Source organism: Montipora capricornis, chromosome 9 (assembly GCF_036669925.1).
Source record: "Montipora capricornis isolate CH-2021 chromosome 9, ASM3666992v2, whole genome shotgun sequence".
Taxonomy (NCBI): domain Eukaryota; kingdom Metazoa; phylum Cnidaria; class Anthozoa; order Scleractinia; family Acroporidae; genus Montipora; species Montipora capricornis.
In genome coordinates, this window is record NC_090891.1 from 17,253,256 (window position 1) to 17,272,003 (window position 18,748).

General features: G+C 40.5%; 1 protein-coding gene across 1 annotated transcript in view; it reads left to right on the forward strand.

Annotated features, from left to right (window-relative positions):
* Positions 1-17,838, forward strand: part of LOC138015828 (sushi, von Willebrand factor type A, EGF and pentraxin domain-containing protein 1-like) — an 82,268-nt gene extending 64,430 nt beyond the window's left edge. The window contains exons 32-35 of the mRNA XM_068862945.1: positions 13,820-13,993; positions 15,971-16,303; positions 16,813-17,004; positions 17,550-17,838. Of these exons, the coding sequence (XP_068719046.1) occupies positions 13,820-13,993; positions 15,971-16,303; positions 16,813-17,004; positions 17,550-17,710 (860 nt within the window). The 3' untranslated portion in view covers positions 17,711-17,838. The remainder of the gene's footprint in view (positions 1-13,819; positions 13,994-15,970; positions 16,304-16,812; positions 17,005-17,549) is intronic.
* Positions 17,839-18,748: the final 910 nt, after the last annotated feature.

Here is an 18,748-nt window from a genome sequence, read left to right on the forward strand (position 1 = left end):
CTATGAACTCGGAGCACAAGATATAGCAGACATGGCCAGACACTCTGAAAATATCATTGAAATGTTGTGGCATGGTCGTACTTCTACGGCCCTGCGGATACCGGTATAGAAAAAATTCGCCATCAACCGCCAGGACAGGTAGGCAAAACTGTGTACAGCAACATAAATTAAAGTGTTGTCTTTGCGCAGGTGTCGAAGCCAGCAAAATAAGGCTTGTTGGCTGAAAGTATTTGAAGATGAATTTTACTGATGTCGGTCGGAAATCGTTTCTTCCTTCCTTCCTAAAAAAATTGATTAGGTTTTTTTCCTTCTCACCTACAAGGGTAATGAAGTTTCCAATTCGCCGATGTTTTGTTATTGTTTGTCATTGATATTCTTGTCAGTACTGGACTAACAATCCTTAATTCGCCTGTCATACTGCAAGAAAACAGATGTTGGACCAACTGGATCAACAATGACTTACCATCCACCGGTACTGGAGACACTGAACCAGCTCAGGGGCATGCGCAGGTGCTACTCATTTCGACTGTCAGACTGTGGACGGATTTAACTTGGTTGATGTGGAGTTGAATATGACCACGTGCTCAAACAGTGGTATCACGTGTTTGAATAGTGATCAACGAGCTGATCGAAGCTGTCCTGATTTCAAAGTGCGTTATGTTTGCTCGTGTCCAGGTAAGCCTTTGAGTAATTTTTCGTTTCGTGCTTAAATTCGCGGTACAGGAAACCGCACACGTTTTATCCCTTTACGATGCAGGCAAGGGACACTTGGTGACTCGGAGAGGGATCTAATAGCGATCTTTAGTTTTTAGAGTATAATCATGCACATCCAAGCTTTGGAAGTCGGATTTCTTTCACACAGGGACGGCGCAGGGGTTAGAGCACTCGCCTCCCACCATCGTGACCCGGGTTCGATTGCCGGTTCCGGTGTCACAGCGTTTTGTGCTCCCCCGTGTAATCTGTTTCCCCAAATACTGATGACTGGTGCTGTGTGTTCCCCCTTCGCCATAACGATAAATATGATAGCAGAATATGAATGCAGAAAGTATCCTAAATATGCATAAAAGCTTTCATTTAGGCTTAATTAGGCCTAAGGTTAGCTTTTTATGCATGTTTAGGATACTTTCTGTATTCTTATTCTGCTATCATATTATCGTTATAGCGAAGGGGGAACACACAGCATTAGTGCTCAGTGTTCGGGGGAACAGATAACACGGGGCAACACAAACGCTGTGACACCGGCTTCATATGTGGTTGAGTTTGTTGTTGGATCTCTCCTTGCTCAGAGTGTTTTTCTCTAGGTACTCCAGTTTTCCCCTCTCCAGAAAAACCAACACTGCCAAATTCCAATTCGAGTCCGAATCCAAGGGACACATCAACGAGTTCCTGAGCGCCCTTAAGGGGTTCCGTGGGTAAACAACCTACAATTACAGTTACAATTATATTACAAAAGTGATGTTGGTTCAGAATTTGATGTTTAATAATCGCAGTAAATATTATTTCTTTACAGCGAACACTGCTTGCAACAGCAATCCTTGTGGTGCACACGGTACATGTCAAAGTCTGCCAGTTGGTTATAAGTGCATTTGTAATGGAGGATACGAAGGAAGACATTGTGAAACAGGTAGGAACATCGTAATACCGCCGGGCTTTCATGGATCGACTTCCATTGCGTCAAAATGGTTCCTCCTGGCTTTAGTATGCCACCTAATGGCTTGAGTGTATTACGCTTGATTGGGTTCCAAATGCAAAGATTTTGGACGTTCATGTCATTTGTTCTTTTAGTCAGCTTTGAAGAGGTTTAGGCATTGAAATCAGTCTTTGAACGGTATGTTATTGCATTTTTGAGAAAAGCTCCATTAAATAAGCTAATGCATTATCCTTGTATTTTCTTCCTTAAATTTTAAAGTCGTCAAGTGCCCCTGTACTGGTAAGATACCAAATGGTGCGCACAGTGGGAGCCGTTTACCCGGAGGAACGATGACCATCGCGTGCCGTACTGGATTCAAAACGAATGGATCACCTACCTTAAACTGTGTTAACGGGAAATGGGACGCTGTGTACCACAATGTATTGGTAAGACGACAGTCAATGTCTTGTTTTAGTGTGGCATTAAATTAAATCAGTTGCTGCTTGTAGACTCGTGTCTCTGCATGGTCGTCGCACGAGCTATCTGCTTACCTTAATTCTTTGAGCTTTAAGTCTTCAAAAACTCTCTTAAAGACATATTGATAATCACAAAGCCATGATGTTAATTTTGCAACGATTTCTGCTGAACTCCTGTCTGACTGTCGGGCTTGGGCCTTTTCTTGTCAAATAATAGATCCATTCGTAGTTCAAGTCAAAGTATCGAATAGCACCATAGTAACATCCACATTTACATCTACAGTTAAAAATCGCACGGTAAAATCCAAGAACATCACATACTACCATGCTCTAAAATGAGTGAATAAATGAATCGCCATGCAGGCAAATATAATAAATCCCATACTAAAATAGAGGAAGCAGCAACATAACCTGGATTTAGGAAAGTATGTCATAGTAAGCTTCGACGACTTCTCGAATTCACCGCCTTTCGCTAGATTGCATTACGTTTAACCAGAATGCATTGCATTTAGCCAGAATGTACTGCGCCGGGAATAATGTAAAATACAGAAACAGCCTCTAAGTAAGTTAGTAATAGTTGACACTACAGCTGCCCCCACTGTTAGGGGGAGTTAGAGTGATGTTGTTTTGCTTTCTCATTTTGTAATTTTGCTGGGTTCCTTATACTGTAATCTGAATAGTATTGGGGTTTTTCTTTTAATGATGATGACGACGATGGAAGCGTCGGCGTCGGGCTATGGTGGAGATCATGACGATCGTAATCAAACGATGATGAGCAAAGTGGGCTGTATGTTTTTCCTCAGATATTGACGAGTGTACCGAGGGAACATCAGGATGTGGACAAAATTGCGTAAACACTTACGGCAGCTACTTATGCAAGTGCAACGCAGGATATTCACTCAACGCAGACGGAAAGACTTGCTCAGGTTATTAAAAACCCTGTTATCTTGTAAGAAGAGCGACAAACGTGAATCTTTAAATTTGTTCTCTTGCTAAACACTATATTGAAACTTAAGTTACGATTGAATCAAGTAAGAATCAATGACAGTAGGCAGAATACCTGACAAGGAAGCTTCAGATCTTTTTTTTTTTCAGTTGTTTGGAACAGAGTCAAATCAAAGCAAACGTTGAACAACGTAGATTATTGCAAAGGTCCCTTTCATAGACGGACATTGGCATTAATAAGAGAACATGTGCTTTTTTTCAGACATCGATGAATGCAATAGAGACAACGGAAACTGCCAGCAGAGTTGTCACAACAGCGTTGGAAGCTACCTCTGCACTTGTGCCTCTGGATACACGCTTGCTCCCGATGCTAGATCATGTGCAGGTATGATTTAACATTAGAAATAGACAGTATTGATGGCCTTCCCGTGGGTGGTTCTTGTTTTCAGGTTGATGATTTGCTGTTCCCTCAGATTTTTGTTTTTACTCCCATTCTTTTATCCAATGTCGCCACGTTTACTCGACCCAAGGAAACTCTAAATTTACCGTGGTAAGCGATAAACAGGAATTGCCTTATCCTCTATCGATTCCTTGAAACAATATTTTCGCAGTCCTTGTGGTAAGCCGAGATACTTCTTCACACAATGGCTAAAATTTGAAAGGACTCATTGCAATATGAGTGACTCTTACCTTTAGAAGGTTTTAACTCTTTAGCCCCCCAGTATTTTATAGAATAGTGGGAGCCTTTCTATCTTATCATCGGTGTTCCATTAGCAAAAGTTTACACGACGCTTTATGCTGCTTGTGACAGATACCAACGAATGCTCCAGTAACGGTGGAAGGGGACCTTGCCAGCACATTTGCGTCAACACATTACTAGGACGCCAATGTCTGTGTAACCCAGGATACACATTGAACGCCGATGGAACACATTGCACAGGTTAGAAGACTCTAATCCTTATCAAATTAATGTCATAATGAACTTTATTTTAAGTGTCAAGTGTATTTGACGCTGAGTCACTAATTGAGTACAGAAATCAGGTCAAATCACAACTGCTGTAATCATGGGTTGCTTTTTGAGGAGAGGATAAGACCGGAGTGCCCGGAGAAAAGCCTCTCGGAGCAGAGTCAATCCACATGAGACGCCAAGTCTGGGAATCGAACCCGGGTGAAATTGATGGGAATGCGAGTGCATACACCCTTTCGCCATCCCTGCTCCTTTCATGTCCAATCTTTCTTCATAGTTTTCTTAGCTGCTCAACTACGTCTTAACGAATTACATCGGGGAAGGTTACCGTGATGCCATTGGCTTTTTTCAAATGTTATTTCCACTGCATTTGTCCTTTGATGCTGCCGATTTCCATGTTCAAATCTTTATGCGCGATCTACTTAGCTGTGCAAGCGCTGTTCCGCTTTGCTTTGTTCCACATCATGACTTACCAAAGCATAATTGTATTTATGTCTTATCACGAGTAGTTTTAACAAAAAACCCACTTTATTTCACCTCCTTATATATCCAATTATGTCTTCTTCTTTTTTTTAATGTCAACAGCGCTTTCGTGTCCATCCATATCCAATGTTCAAAACGGGAAGATAAATCCTGCAAATCCCGCCACGACTGTTGATAGCACAGTGCGATTTGAATGCAACGTGGGATACATCCTCAAAGGCGCTTCGACTAGAACTTGTTTAGCGGATGGAACGTGGTCTGGAGTTCCCCCTCGTTGTATCTGTAGGCTGTAAATTTTCATATTAATTAAGTACTTTAATTTTTTATGATAGGAGACTGTAGTGCTATTTATTGCCGGATGACATGATGACATGACTTCATTAACATTCTCTTTTCTGTCCTCACTGAACTAAGCGCCGATTGACCTGGCCTTCTTGCGCAAGGATCACACAAATAAGGGAATCTTTCCTGACTTCATTGCCTGGATTTTGCTTCATTGACATACGAGATTGCTCATCGTGCTATTTAAAATTTGACTTCAAAAGTTAAGAGAAGGTGTTAAACTTACTGAATTCTCCAATTTTATAACGCTTTCAGTTTTGATAACGAGCCAGTTGTTAGCTATCAAAAACTACTAAATTCTTGGGTGGACTGCTCAGAGATCATCTGAAATATCGCATTATCTCATTATGCAATGCACTTTCAAATATGCAGTACTTTACTCTCGACTGAATTATTCAAAAAGGATTGCCTGGTGTTCCTGAGACAAAGGATTGAAACAGAGATTTCCCAGTTTACAACGGTGACCAAGTGTTAATATTGAGTCAGCACTTTGAGTTTTCTGGTTTCTCTAGTTTATAACAAATAAATGGTAGCCTTGGGTGAATCTAGCTATAACAAACACATCATGAAAGGACACAAAACTTCATTCTTCGTAAAATTCATTTTGTCAAAAAGGGCTTTTAAAGATTAATTTTGAATCGACGAAACCGATTTTCTTGGTACAAGAGGCAGTTTCGAGCACTGAGCTATGTTATTTCTTCCTACTTGTTTATTAGAATACTTCTAAAGGATGGCTTGTAATGTTAATGCTGTCATTACAAATGCCAGATTTTTTCTTCTTAGTGGCGACATGTATTATTCCTGGTGAGCTAAAGGACGGCACAAGAAGCACCTCAGCTAATGTCTACAACACTGTAGTCTCTTATGCGTGCAATTCTGGTTTCCGCTTAGTTGGTTCAGCAACGCGAACTTGTCAGGCTAATGGACAATGGAGCGGGGAACATCCTCGCTGCATAGGTACAGCACTGCTAAATTTACTAGGAATTTATTAGTAATAAGAGGTATGTCTGAACACGGCGTAGTCACTTGGGTTGTAGACAGCGACGTTTCGACCGCCTACTGCTGGTCTTGTTCAGGCGAGGTTTACTCGCAGTGAAACCGCGAAACGTTGCGTTCTACAACCTAAGTAACTACATCGTGAGACAAACGATCATTCGTCTTATGATTTATTTACCACAGCGATAAACAATGGCGCCCATAACTCGGGAGTATCGATCTCCCCGCGCTAATTTGGCCTTGGCCCATCAGTTCACTGTATGATATTAGAACAAGGGTCCCGCCAAATTATAGCCAATCAGATTTTTTCTGATGACCACAACGCCTCTGATTGCTTTGTTGCCTACGTGTAGCTGGGGGGAGGGTACGGCTACACGTAGGCTAATTGATCTGCAACCACGTAGCCGCACGAGAGATTGCTCAGTGCTTATAGCAAAAATACCCAGATCATACGAGGAACACAATAACGCTGCTGGTCTTTTCCCCCCAAAAAGTTTAGCGGTAGCCGTCCTAAAAATGGATAATATAGGGAGCTTACGCAACAGGACGGTTGGAAAACTCAAGGCGGCAAAATGATGAAAAAATGTCGCGCGAGACTGTGCATTCCCAATCTTTCGCGACATTTTTTCGTCATTCTGCCGTCCTGAGTCTTCCAGCCGCCCTTTTTCATAAGCTCCCTATTACCGAAAACTGATGGGCCGAATTCCATCGCAGATCGAGACTTCTGGTGTGTTAGGTATATACTGAGCTGAAATAGTGAATGTTACATTGTTTGACGTTCAGGTGGTGCTAGCTTTACGAGAAAAAAAAAGTCACCCATATATAAGCCGTTCAGCATTCACCAACATGTCTAGGTGTTCACTGATGTGTCTGATTTGACCTTTCCTCAAACCGCAGGATCTAGTGTCATTTATTTCCACACATTTGAAATTTAATACAACTCATCACGTCGATCGTTTCTCGTCCTTGGCGATGTAACTCACATGGACTTTTTAGTGGTTTCATCTCTCTCGAATGACGAGTTAATTAACTTATCAGTCCATGTTCACCCATTATCCTTTTTTCTGCAGCCGCTGACTGTCCAGAGCCCTCAGAACCAAGTAACGGCAAGCTGATTGGCCTGCAGAGGAAAAATGGTGACACGGTTAGATATGAATGTAATGTCGGTTACAATTTGGTCGGACAATCGTTCGTTATTTGCCAGAACAATGCCTGGAGCGCGGCAACGCCGTCTTGCAACAGTACGTATTTATTTATTCATTTATTAATTAATTTATTTATTTATTTATTTATTTATTTATTTATTTATGTACTTACTTATTTATTTACGCCATTAGTACAGTTTCGCCATTCAGATTGTTTAAAGGGACTGTGTAACGAAATTTAGCCGAATTCGGCGACTGGAAGCTGGCAACCAAAAAATAATAATAATTACTCAAAATTATTAATAAAGGCTTGAACAAAACAATAAATACAAAAGGAAGCACGGATGGGCAAAATTGAAGAAGATTAAAATGGATTGTTATTGGGTTTTTTGAAAACTGTTCGGCTTAATCAGTGTCAGTTTTTCAAAGTTCATCTCCGAGTCTGTTGCCGTTTTCTAAGTTAAATTCTGTATGCTCGACAGAATTTTTTTTGTCAAAAGCTCTGATTTGTGTTATTTAATGGCCGTGGCTATGTCACGCAAAAGATGTAATTTCATAACACCCAAAATGCCCAAAAAGTGTTATAAAACACTGCAAAAACCAGTCACAACTGTTGAACAACATAAAGGAAATACAGCAAAAGGAAAGTGAAGCATGGATGGACAAATGCTGCCGACATGATTGAAACGGATTGCATTTAGGTAATCTTAAAAAAAGTCGGCCCGGCGTTTTTAAATAAGTGGCAAATCGCCTGGATAAGGTTGTTTTTGCTCATAATCGTCTTGTTTGTGATGTAACGATATTTTTTTTATTACCGTTTTCGAGTTTTAAACTCGCTATTAAGCAAACATTTCCACGAAACACTCTAAAATAACGTGACGTAGCCCCTTTGAGCAACTTCTGGGTTGCATGGCGAGTAGGGGAGAGTAAGTGGTAAAATTACACAAAATGAACTGCAGACGGGTGTCACACAGCCCTTCAAAGCAAAATCGAAATAGCTGCTAAAAAAGCATTTATTCTCCAAATGTTTTGGGCGTCACTATTTCGAAACAGTTCAAGTCAGAAACTCCTCTCGGAATAGAGGGCCTCTTAGATACTAATGCTACCTAGGAAAAGAGAGCAAAAGGTAAGAGGGTGGTGCCATGTCACTTCTGCTAAGTTCTGAATTATTAATAAAATGGTTGCACGGGAGGTTTATTTGATTTTTAGACACACTAAATTCAAACTCTGTAAGAAAATGCATTTCCATCTTCGTTACCCTGCAGAAAGAAGCCCAAATACGGCAACAAAAGATAGCCAAAGAGTTTTTAAATTCTGCATAGAGTATTGCAGGCTCATATGCAAGCGTGAGTGTTTTTTACTTAAAGAAGAACTGAAGGCCAAAATCAGCAATTTTTCCAACATTGTTTTTGGAAAGCCTAACATAAGCAAAGTGAAGTTTGTGGGGTTATTTCTTCTCGTTTTCTGTTATTTTGTTAGAAAATTACGTTCGAAGTTGGGCTTTTCCCTCTGGTTCTGCCTTTTCAGTGCGGGCTCAAAAACTAAATCAGCAGCCTTCTGTGACGTATGATGTGGGGAGCAGGGATTTCTTAATCAAGAGAAACAAGTGCTGCTGCGTATATTTTCTTCGTTGTTTTGCTGTTTCTTCGTGGACTCAGTCTTAACGACAAACATCAGTCAAAACCCGGGTTTTGTATGGGGGCGCTCTCGCATGCCTTCCCCATAAGCTGCAAAAATGACCGCTGACTCCTCCATTCTGAGTCGCAATGCTGATGGCCCACTTTTTTGGGTAGAAAAACAACGGATATGCCAGAGAAAAAGTTGAAAACATTATTGTGCATGGTCTAAAGTGTAAATAAAAAATGCTTATTTTTTTGGGTTCAGGTCCCCTTTAAAACTATAATGAATACGAATATTATGTACGACATTCCTTGATGGCCGGACTAAATATTTAAGTAAGTCTTTATTCATTTCAGAGGTAAATTGTGGGACACCTCCACCTGTAACCAATGGTATCATTACGGGCTCAGACTACACCTACAATGCCAAGATAACATACTCATGTGTCGCCGCCAACTTCAAATTATCTGGTTCACAAGAAAGAACTTGTCAAGCGGATGGAACATGGAGTGGAACCCAGCCATTTTGTCTAGGTAAGGACCTGTTCTCATTAGGCTAAGCTTGCTTGATTAGCACGGACTAGTTCGTATCCGAGAGTTTGCCGTACTACGAAATCTTTTGTACATTCTGAGACCTTCGTTGGAGATGACTGGCTGGATCGGTTGCCAAGGTCCTCGTGCCCATTTCTCGAACGCTCCGGTTACGTTTCGGGCCAACTGGTACAACTGCCATCGGCTTGTTTTTTAAAGCTGGTCTTATCCCAAGGGAAACGGCCATAACAATAAAATCGATAAACGACAACAATGAACAATAAACAGCAAATCTATTCGTTCGAAATTGCGATAAAATACCTCCGAAAAGACAAAAGTGCAACTAACAAAAAACCCGAAAAACTATCACCAAAAAAGTCGCACACGTACTGGCGACGTCCTTTCATAAATTTAAAATGTCCCCGAGTGCGCGCCAATAATAAATCACGCAAAAGTCACGCAATGTCTTCTTCACATGGTCCTTTAAAATGTTTTCAAGATAACTAAAGGCAAAATGACTGTGAAAATTGATGACTTGAAACTTCTCCGGTCTAAAGTTACAGAGAAGATTGTGACACCCGAACACTTTTGGGCTTTCGAGAAACGCGCCAAAGTTTCTGCAACCGGGCTTTCTTGGTATCCAGGATCTCGCCTACCTGCTGAAGTGTAATAATTTTGATATGATTATCTCAGGGGCCGAGTTGACCCGATTTCTGACAAAGGCCCGTTTCAAACGCCGTGCTAAAGTCGTGCCGAACTAAATTCAATTTTGCTTGACTGTAGCACGACATTCGCACGACTTGGTTTAAAACGTCGAGCTTAATTACGTATCTACTCAACGTTGAAAGGGAATGTAGAATCATGACGCAGGTTTATTTTGTAAAAAATACCTTCTTATACAAATCACTGCCTCTACAATTCTTGGTATTGGTAAAGATAAGATTCTTCTTAAAATGCCCCTTGCTAACTATGATATCAATCATATCGTTAAGATAACTTTCTTTCCATGTTGCTTTCCTCAAATTTTCCGCCTATTTTCGTCTTCACCCAACGATTCGCTATCTAGTTCGACTTCCAATTTTTCACCAAACTCAGCAGGTGATGAACAGTTTGAGCTTATGTCTGTTCCTTCATCCAGACCCAGTCAGCCTCTGAAATATTCCCTTTTTTTTACACTCGTACTCCGGAACTCTTTCTTTACGATCGTGCGTCCCAGTCACAAGAAACCGGTTTGTCCACTTTTGCAATGTAGTTAAAATTTATTTATTTAGTTCGGCACGGCAATAGCACGCCGTTTTAAACCATGACGTGCTAAAGTCGGGTAGCAAATGGTTTCAAACGCCGCGCCGTGCTAGAGCCGTGCCAAAGTTGAACTTAAACAATGAATTTAGTTGGGCACGACTTCAGCGCGGCGTTTGAAACGGGTCTAAGAGCATTTTTATGTGACTATTGTTGACCGGGCCTAGAACTCGATTTCCGAGGTGTTGATTTACCACTTAAAACCTTTGTAAAACTTAATTCAAGATTGAGTGTTGATTCAATTATCAAATTTTCGATTTTTGTTACCGCGCTCTGCATATGAGCTCGGTCTTATATCGTCGCTATAAACAATTAAAAGAGATCGATTGTTTTAGGTAAGCTGGAAAATGAAATGTCATGAAAACTCCGCATTTCCGGTTTCCGGCAAACACTTCTGAAGTTTCTTTTTTAATGCACTTTCAACTTGTTAAACAAGACGCCTATAACGGCGTATCCGTGGGATACAGTGAACTACAACTACGGGTAAACTTTGGAAAATGGCGAGAGATTACCAGAAAGATAAATGTGTACTTTAATTAGAAGTTATTTATTGTAAAAACAGCTGTTAACCCGTTAAGACCGGAGCGGCTAACAGACGAATTGACTGCTAAGATAGCTAAAGTTGAACGAACTCTTTAGAATGGGCATCCTTATCTTGATTGAGTTCGTGCATTTTACTATCTTACATAAACAATACTTATTATTGTCATCGTCCGCTCAAAACTTTTGCTTGTCATATCGCTTGTCTGATGACAATGTCACTTGCAAGCATTAGCCTTTAACATGAAACTGTTACGTCATTTCATTTCACGCCATCAGTACATCCAGAGTAGTACATCCATGTATACGCCCCCAGGCGTCTTGTTCTAAGTTTAAATGATTGTAAAGGCACTACCGTTCCGGCCTGCAACTTCCATCTAACCCTCTTCCATCAAATGTATGCCTCATCCACTCCAAGAATGAACTAGAAAAGCAAATGTTTGCTCCTTTGCATCAAGCATACTTAACATATACCGTAAATAACCAACGACCTTGTTGATTGTCTTCGTGGCGCACGGCGAAGGTGATTGCTCTTCAAGCGAGACATTAAAGATCGAAGTGCTCTTTTTTTTATTTCAATTTGTTTGTTAAAGGCTTTTTCGTAATATTCTTTTCGCGTTTTTGATTTCTACATAGGGGAAGAATGGCGTTGGAATTCCCAAACGCTGCTTCCTAATAACGATTGTTTACTCAATGACCGAGTGAACACACTGGTTCGATTGATAAATGCTTGGCACAATGGCCGCTTGACAAACTGGTTCGATTCACAAAATGTTTGATACAATGGCCAATAGAACACTCTTGTTTGAATCACAAAGTGTTTTGGGCCGACTGAACAAACTGGTTCCCAAGAAACAGTTCGATTGCCAAGTATTCGGACTATGCAATAATATTTACAGTGGAACACGCAAGAACGAAGCAAGATCTAGAAAAAAACGTAGAAAATTCTCCTTACCTTTAAAGCTTACCGTTCTCAAAGAAAAATCTTCTGTTCACTTTATCAAATACTTTCAGATGTGAGGTTTAATACTGCGTCAATCATCGCGGGCCGATAGGATTCCAAACCAAATGATTGCTCTCATAGTAAAATGAGAACTACGTCTCCGTGGCCGAGTGGTTAAGGGCTATTTCAGAATGCTAGAGAGTTGGGAAATATGTGGGTCTTCTAATCGCCGTAAGGGAGTTTGGAAATACTGAAGGGTTTAAAAGAAGATTTCCCGATCGGAGCTTAATTCAATACCGTGGGGTATGCACATTTGTGACTACGAAAAAAAAAAGAGAATTTGAGTGATTTTATGACGTGTATGCCTGTGGCATCCCACGTAATTCATTACATTTCTCAGTTCCAACGCACTATAACAATAGGCCCTCGAGAGGCGCATGTGACTACTGCGAAGATATACAAGGGGAAATATGGAAGAAGTAGAATAGTTGTTTGTTAAATACTATGTTATGTGAATAGCGGTAGCTGAATCACCACAGCTTTCATATCGATAGTTTCTCGACCATCGTTTTTCACTGTACGTCACGCAACCAAAAAATAAATTTGAAACAGTTCAATAAAGAAGGCCAAGAACTTGGAAAACTGCAGGAAACAAATTCTTAGGTCTGTGCGGTACTTCCTTTCTGAGATGTTTGTCGTAGCGTTTCATGAAACTTTCATGTATGGAGACTCCAAAGGGCTCCACTAATTAGTATGTGGCGAAACAACAAATGAAATTCTTTTAGACAATCGCTTACTTTTCGCTCACGCGATAAAATACAAGTGTATGTCGGAACACAATTCAATTCCTGGTGATATTCATTGGGATATACATTTTTGCAATCAAATTTGCTTTGTCTCATGGTGTTTACAAAAGGAGACAATTAGGATAATCAAAGTGCTGCGTGTCTTCTGGAAACGGAAGACGTCACGAAATTGAAAACTTGAAAAAAATGTTTATTTTTAAGTCGTCTTCAACCTCCTATAGATAAAAATTACAAATTATCACAGAGCTCTGTATACAAGTCCACGGTAAAATGACAAATCCCCCCCCCCCCCCCCCCCCCCGGGAAATCGTCCAACTATGCCTAAGGAACCAAGATTTTTATCATGCTTCTTCGTGTTTAATCTGATTTAATGCTTTTCTGGACAGAGAATTCGTGTGGTAACCCTGGTACACCAGAGAATGGACAGAAGAACGGTGTGAATTACAAGTATTATAATGTTGTCACCTTCAAATGCAACTTGGGATACAATCTCATTGGATCCAGCTCCAGGACATGTCAAACGAATGGCAACTGGAATGGAACACAGCCAACCTGTCAACGTATGTCGGTTTGGTTTCTTACGCGAACTCGAGCATTTGCATACAATGTCTTTTAACAATAATCTGTTCATTCGCTCATATTGTAGCCGTAAGGCTAAATTACATGAGGACCCAGCAAAGTATATGCAAAATGGCAAACTATTGAAATATATTGAAGTTATGAATACGTACAGACGACTGGTTATAGCAATTATTCTGATTATGCCCTGTCCTGTCGCACAGGTCTAGACCGCAACGAATAACCATGACCAATACCTGTGTTCTTTGGGGTTAAGTTTTTCAGAAAAACAGAGTCCTTTTGAGCCTATTTGGAAAAAATAAACGGTACTTCGTCTGTTATAGAAAGTGTTAAAAAATTTCCGAGGAGTTCTCTCAAATATCATTGTAATAACTATATGTTTAGACCTTCGATGCTCCAACTTCTGAAAGTATATAGTTTATAGTGTGGCGTATCATCTTATTGAATCCTTATTTGCACTGCTTGTCTTGAAGTAGGTCGGATCACCCGTAATGGTCTCTTTTTTTCTTGTCCCTCAGTTATCAATTGTGGTGATCCCGGCACTCCTGCTAATGGCGAGAGATTAGGTTCAGAGTTTAGCTATGACAAGACCATCATCTACGATTGCGTCCCAGGTTACCAGTTATCGGGTACCAGAACTCGAACGTGTCAGCTAGACGGCACATGGTCTGGATCGGTACCCTCTTGCGTTTGTAAGTTACTTTGTTGTCTCATCCACCCTCATAATTTACTAATTATCAGTTTAGAGAGCATAAGATATGTCTGTCATATTTGTAAAGAGGTAAAGAGGTCATTCCATCCGTACGTTTCAGCCTTCCTTGTGTTGAAAGGTTCCGCTGTAATTTGTTATATTTTGATCCAGCATTTCCGTGTAGAAGAATAGGTTTACCTTGAAATCTTTGATACTGTAATTACAGTACAAGAGGAAGGGGACCCCACCCTCTGCCCCACACCCAATTTTCACAGCACGTGCATTTGTTTGTTCTCATCTGGTATGACAAGCGACAAGAAGACACCGTAAAAACCTACAAATAAACCGTGAATTACACTCGAAAATATACAAGCACAAGATCAGTTTTACAGTGGAAAGCTTGTGAAGAAAAATCACCACGAAGGAGGTTCACAAAAACCAAAAAGTTAGCTCCCGCGGCATGCTGGTATATTGCAAGGATCAGCATGGACTCTGTAAAGAGGGAAACTAATGTTGAGGAATAGCATCAACAATAGATGCACACACAATTTTGATATCCAACACGAAGTCTTCGCATTCACCTGTTTCCAACCCCAAGATAAGTGTTTGAGGCTAGCGTTATTTTTATGTAATGGTAAATACAGCGGTTAATCTTCACTTGACACGAGTGGATTTCAAGTTGGGGCGAAGTCAATCTCGTTTCCAGAGTCCGCTTTTCTTTTGGTCAGGACTAAGAACACGGACTCTGGCCATTTCCATGGCAGGAAGTCCGCAAATCAAGGACTTTCGGCTCGTCTACGCACGCTCAGAAATTTGAAACAACAGTGGTTGTCAACGGTTACAAAAATGAGCCTTCACTACGACTGCGAATAAAATGGAAGTGGCCAGAGTCCGTTTTCTTGGTGCTGACCAAAAGAATAGCGGACTCTGGAGAGGAGATTGCGGCGAAGTGCAAGGGGAACCTTCGTGATGCTTATTAAAATTGGCACGTAACTTACATGGTGACTTACATTTATGGTCATGCCTGAAAGCAAGGTATTAGAATCAATTGTCATTCTAACGTATAATTAACTATTATTCCAAGAGTGCGCGTTGGATATGAGGTGGTAAATAGCAATACCCAGTCTCGTATCCAACAAGCGCGAATGGAATAATTGTTTTATTAAATTCCTTAAACGCCAAAAGTTTGGAAGTACGAAATATCAGCGAAAAAAGCGAGAAAATCCGAGCGAAATCGAAAAAACTTGATGAAGATGCGATGTTGCGGAATACCTGTTGGTCAGACAGGCTCATCGCCAAAAACATTTCTTGCCTTTTTGTGTCCTTCTAAACGTCGGAATTGATTCAAACGTTCTGCAACAAAGGCATTTTTTGGACTTATTCTGAGATAAATTTCTCTTTCCGGTGAAAAAAAAAGTTAGCTTAGCAACGCTAGCGCAATCAATTGCCATATAAGGTCAAATGAAGGTGTATGAGCTGATAACCGAGATTGAGTGAACCAATCAGAGCACGAGAAATGCATTAACCGAGGTTAAAATTTTAATAATATAGGTAAACCTTTTTAGTATAGTTTAATAATTAAATGGATTGGGGACGTGAGTGATGGTAAAACATAATCTTGTCTGTTTCGTTTAATGCTGTTTACGTTATAATTTTTTACAAACTTTAAAGAAGCTCTTCATTAAACAGTGAAGACGCAGCTATTCTATTCTGACGCGATTTCATAGCTGTTACTGGAAACCTTTAGCGTGGAGGACTGGTGAATCTCTTACGAACTTCAGAGCATGTGCACCATTGACCTCCAGACTCATTGTGCCTGCCTAGAACAAAGTTGTCATTGCCGTAATCGTGGTAAAATCAAAGTTGTTCCTCGGCGACTATGGATTCTAAAGTCGCTGTTCAAGCTGATATAGATCTAGCAAGTTATTCTAAATGTAATGTAGGGGTTTTAACAAAGGACTCTTACTTATCTTCAAAGCTTCGACTTGCGGTGCCTCACTCGTTGGACCATCTGGAACCTTCACCTCGCCAAACAACCCGAACAGCTACCCTGACAACGCTTACTGCCGCTGGAAGATAAGCGTTCCCGTGAACAAGAAGGTCCTTGTTACATTTAACACATTCAAGACACAGAAAGACAAAGACGTCGTTGAGATCTACGATGGCACCTCTAAATTGCTCATTACCAAGCTGTCAGGCGTTTACAGCAAGGCAATCCCCTTTGCTTCTGAGAGCAACGTTATAGATGTTCGGTTTATATCGGACGGAAGTGAAAACTCTGAGGGATTTTCTGCTTCCTACGAGCAAGTCAGTAAGTAGCAATCATTACATGACACACACTTGACGATTAGCTCGAGTGCGTATTAACGTCATAAATTTATTTGAGCTTTGCAGGTTACAAGGGACGAAACTCTGTTTTTTCCTTTCTTTGAAAAAGTTAAAAGCTGTAATCAGACCAGCTTTTCAAAATAAGTTAATCGTATATTTGAATGACATGAATCCTTTCGGAGCTCAAGAAAGACATTTCTTTGGTCATGTACTAAAAAATAGCCCACTTTCGATATATTAAAATTGAGTCCTAAACTAAAGGCATCATCTCGAGGCTCTGAATGTTTATTCCCCAGAACCTCGAGATGATGTCTTTTGTTTAGGGCTGAATTTTAATATATCGGAATTGTTCGATCGACAGCCAGTTTTAATGTAGAGAATACCAATTCACATAGACATTTGATTCGGGTGCACTTTTAAAAGTTCCTTTCGTTGCTAGGCATGGCTTTCAAGTTTAATTCTTCAAGGTATTATTTTTCTTGTTCTTGCCAGGCTGTGGTGGTATAATCACACAACTGGGCCAATCAGTAATGTCGCCCAATTACCCGAGTAACTACGATAACAACTTAGTTTGTGTGTGGGTGATAATCCCTGGTCAGCAATTCCAGCTGGAGTTTGAGAAGTTCTACACAGAACCTGCTTATGACTTGCTGAAGGCTTATTCTTCACTCAGCTCTTTTACCTGTAAGTACACAATAGGCTTTGCAGAATAGTCTGTAAGCTGTTATCTACTATGAAAAGCGAGAATTAATGGGTCGTTAAAAATCAGCTTTTTCCAACAAGGAATTCCCTCCTTTCCCTCACAAAAAAGAGAAAAACCAACGAAAAGACCTCCGAGGGTTTAGCAGAAAAGAAGAAAAATATCCGCTGAAGGAGCCACCAACAAGATTCCTCCACTTCGGTATAAACTCGAACCAATTCGAGTTAAATGGACCAATGACCGAAGCTAGTTCCGAGTCCCGTGACCATTGAGCCGCAGGAGACTCGTGGGTGGGAGGGGGTCGTTTGGCTGGTTGAGCCACGTAATCTGATAGATAATGCATGTTTCAACCTACTCAGCTTAACAGTCTGTAGCGCTTGAAATTTTCCTTAAAACATTTGTTACTGGACAAAATTAATACAATTCTATTACTTTATTCTCTCGTTCTGCAGTAAAATGCGAATATACTGAAGAGAATAAACCAAATATTATTTATAAATACTTCTTGAGAATTAATTTTCTCTTTCAGTTGCCGATCTTATTTTCGACCTTGATGATGAGAGGGTTTCTCAGAATATCCGGCAAGTCCCTGGAGGTGTTATGTACCTCAAATTTACAACAAACGACCTGAACACGTATCCAGGATTCAAGGCAACTGTCAGGAAGTTTCAAGTTATTGTTGGAAAGTAATCTTGAACCCCCAAAAACAAAGGTTATCTCGCTATGTTGAACATGTCATCGGAAGTAAGACTTCTGAATTAAAGTTTGAATGATTATGGAAGCAATGTTGTGAATAAATTAACTGTAACCACCTCAAAGTTGAGTGAATAATTGAATTATAAAGCTAAAAGCCAGAGAGAATTTTCGCGTTCCTTTGGCAGCAAATAGTGTCACTACCACGACTTAACATATCCAATTTGTTGACTGGAATTAGTGTATACTGCGAGACGTCGTCTTGTAGTTCTCTAATCCTACGCGGCAGTTGGAAAACAACGTACGTGCAAATATTGGGTAAATATTCTCGCGCTACCACCTCACGCGGCGTGGGTTCAGGCTTCAAAGGGTGATCACGGTCCTAGCGTTCTCGTGGCGTACGGAAAGAAAGAGGCTATTCTCAGTCTAGAACTTGTGGAGGGTCGAAGTACATTTATTAGTCACGCCTCGCTTGGCTTTTCAGGACTAGAATACTGTTTTGGAGGGACTGTCAGACTGCTTGCCCCGCAGTTAAGATCGGTTTTTCGGTTTTTGTGCCAAAAGATTTCGGTTTTGGTGTTCATTGCGGTTTGCGGATTTTTCGCATTTTAGTATCTGTTTTTCGGTTTTCGTAGAAAGTATGAGCGGTTTTTCGGTTTTGTTATCCGATGTGCTTTTTGGGTTTTCCTATTTTGTCCTATTTGGGTTCCAGTTTCTCTTAGATTTAAGCGGCAATTGGTCTCGAATAGAGCGTTATTTATGATTTATGTAATCTTTATTTAACCACGGCACAATTCATCAGCAATATAAAAGCCATATGTAATGTTTAAAAAACGAGCAGCAGTGTTTTATTGGGTTTAAAAACACCAGGCGTATAGTGTTTTTAGACCCGATAAAACAAGTGCTGCGAGTTTTTTGAACGGCTTCAAAAACATTCAACAAAATGCGAACAAAGGTTTAAATTGTGAGGGGAAGATATTAGCAAACAAGAAAACAAGTGGTGATCTAACCCGAAGGTCGTGAGTTCAATTCCCA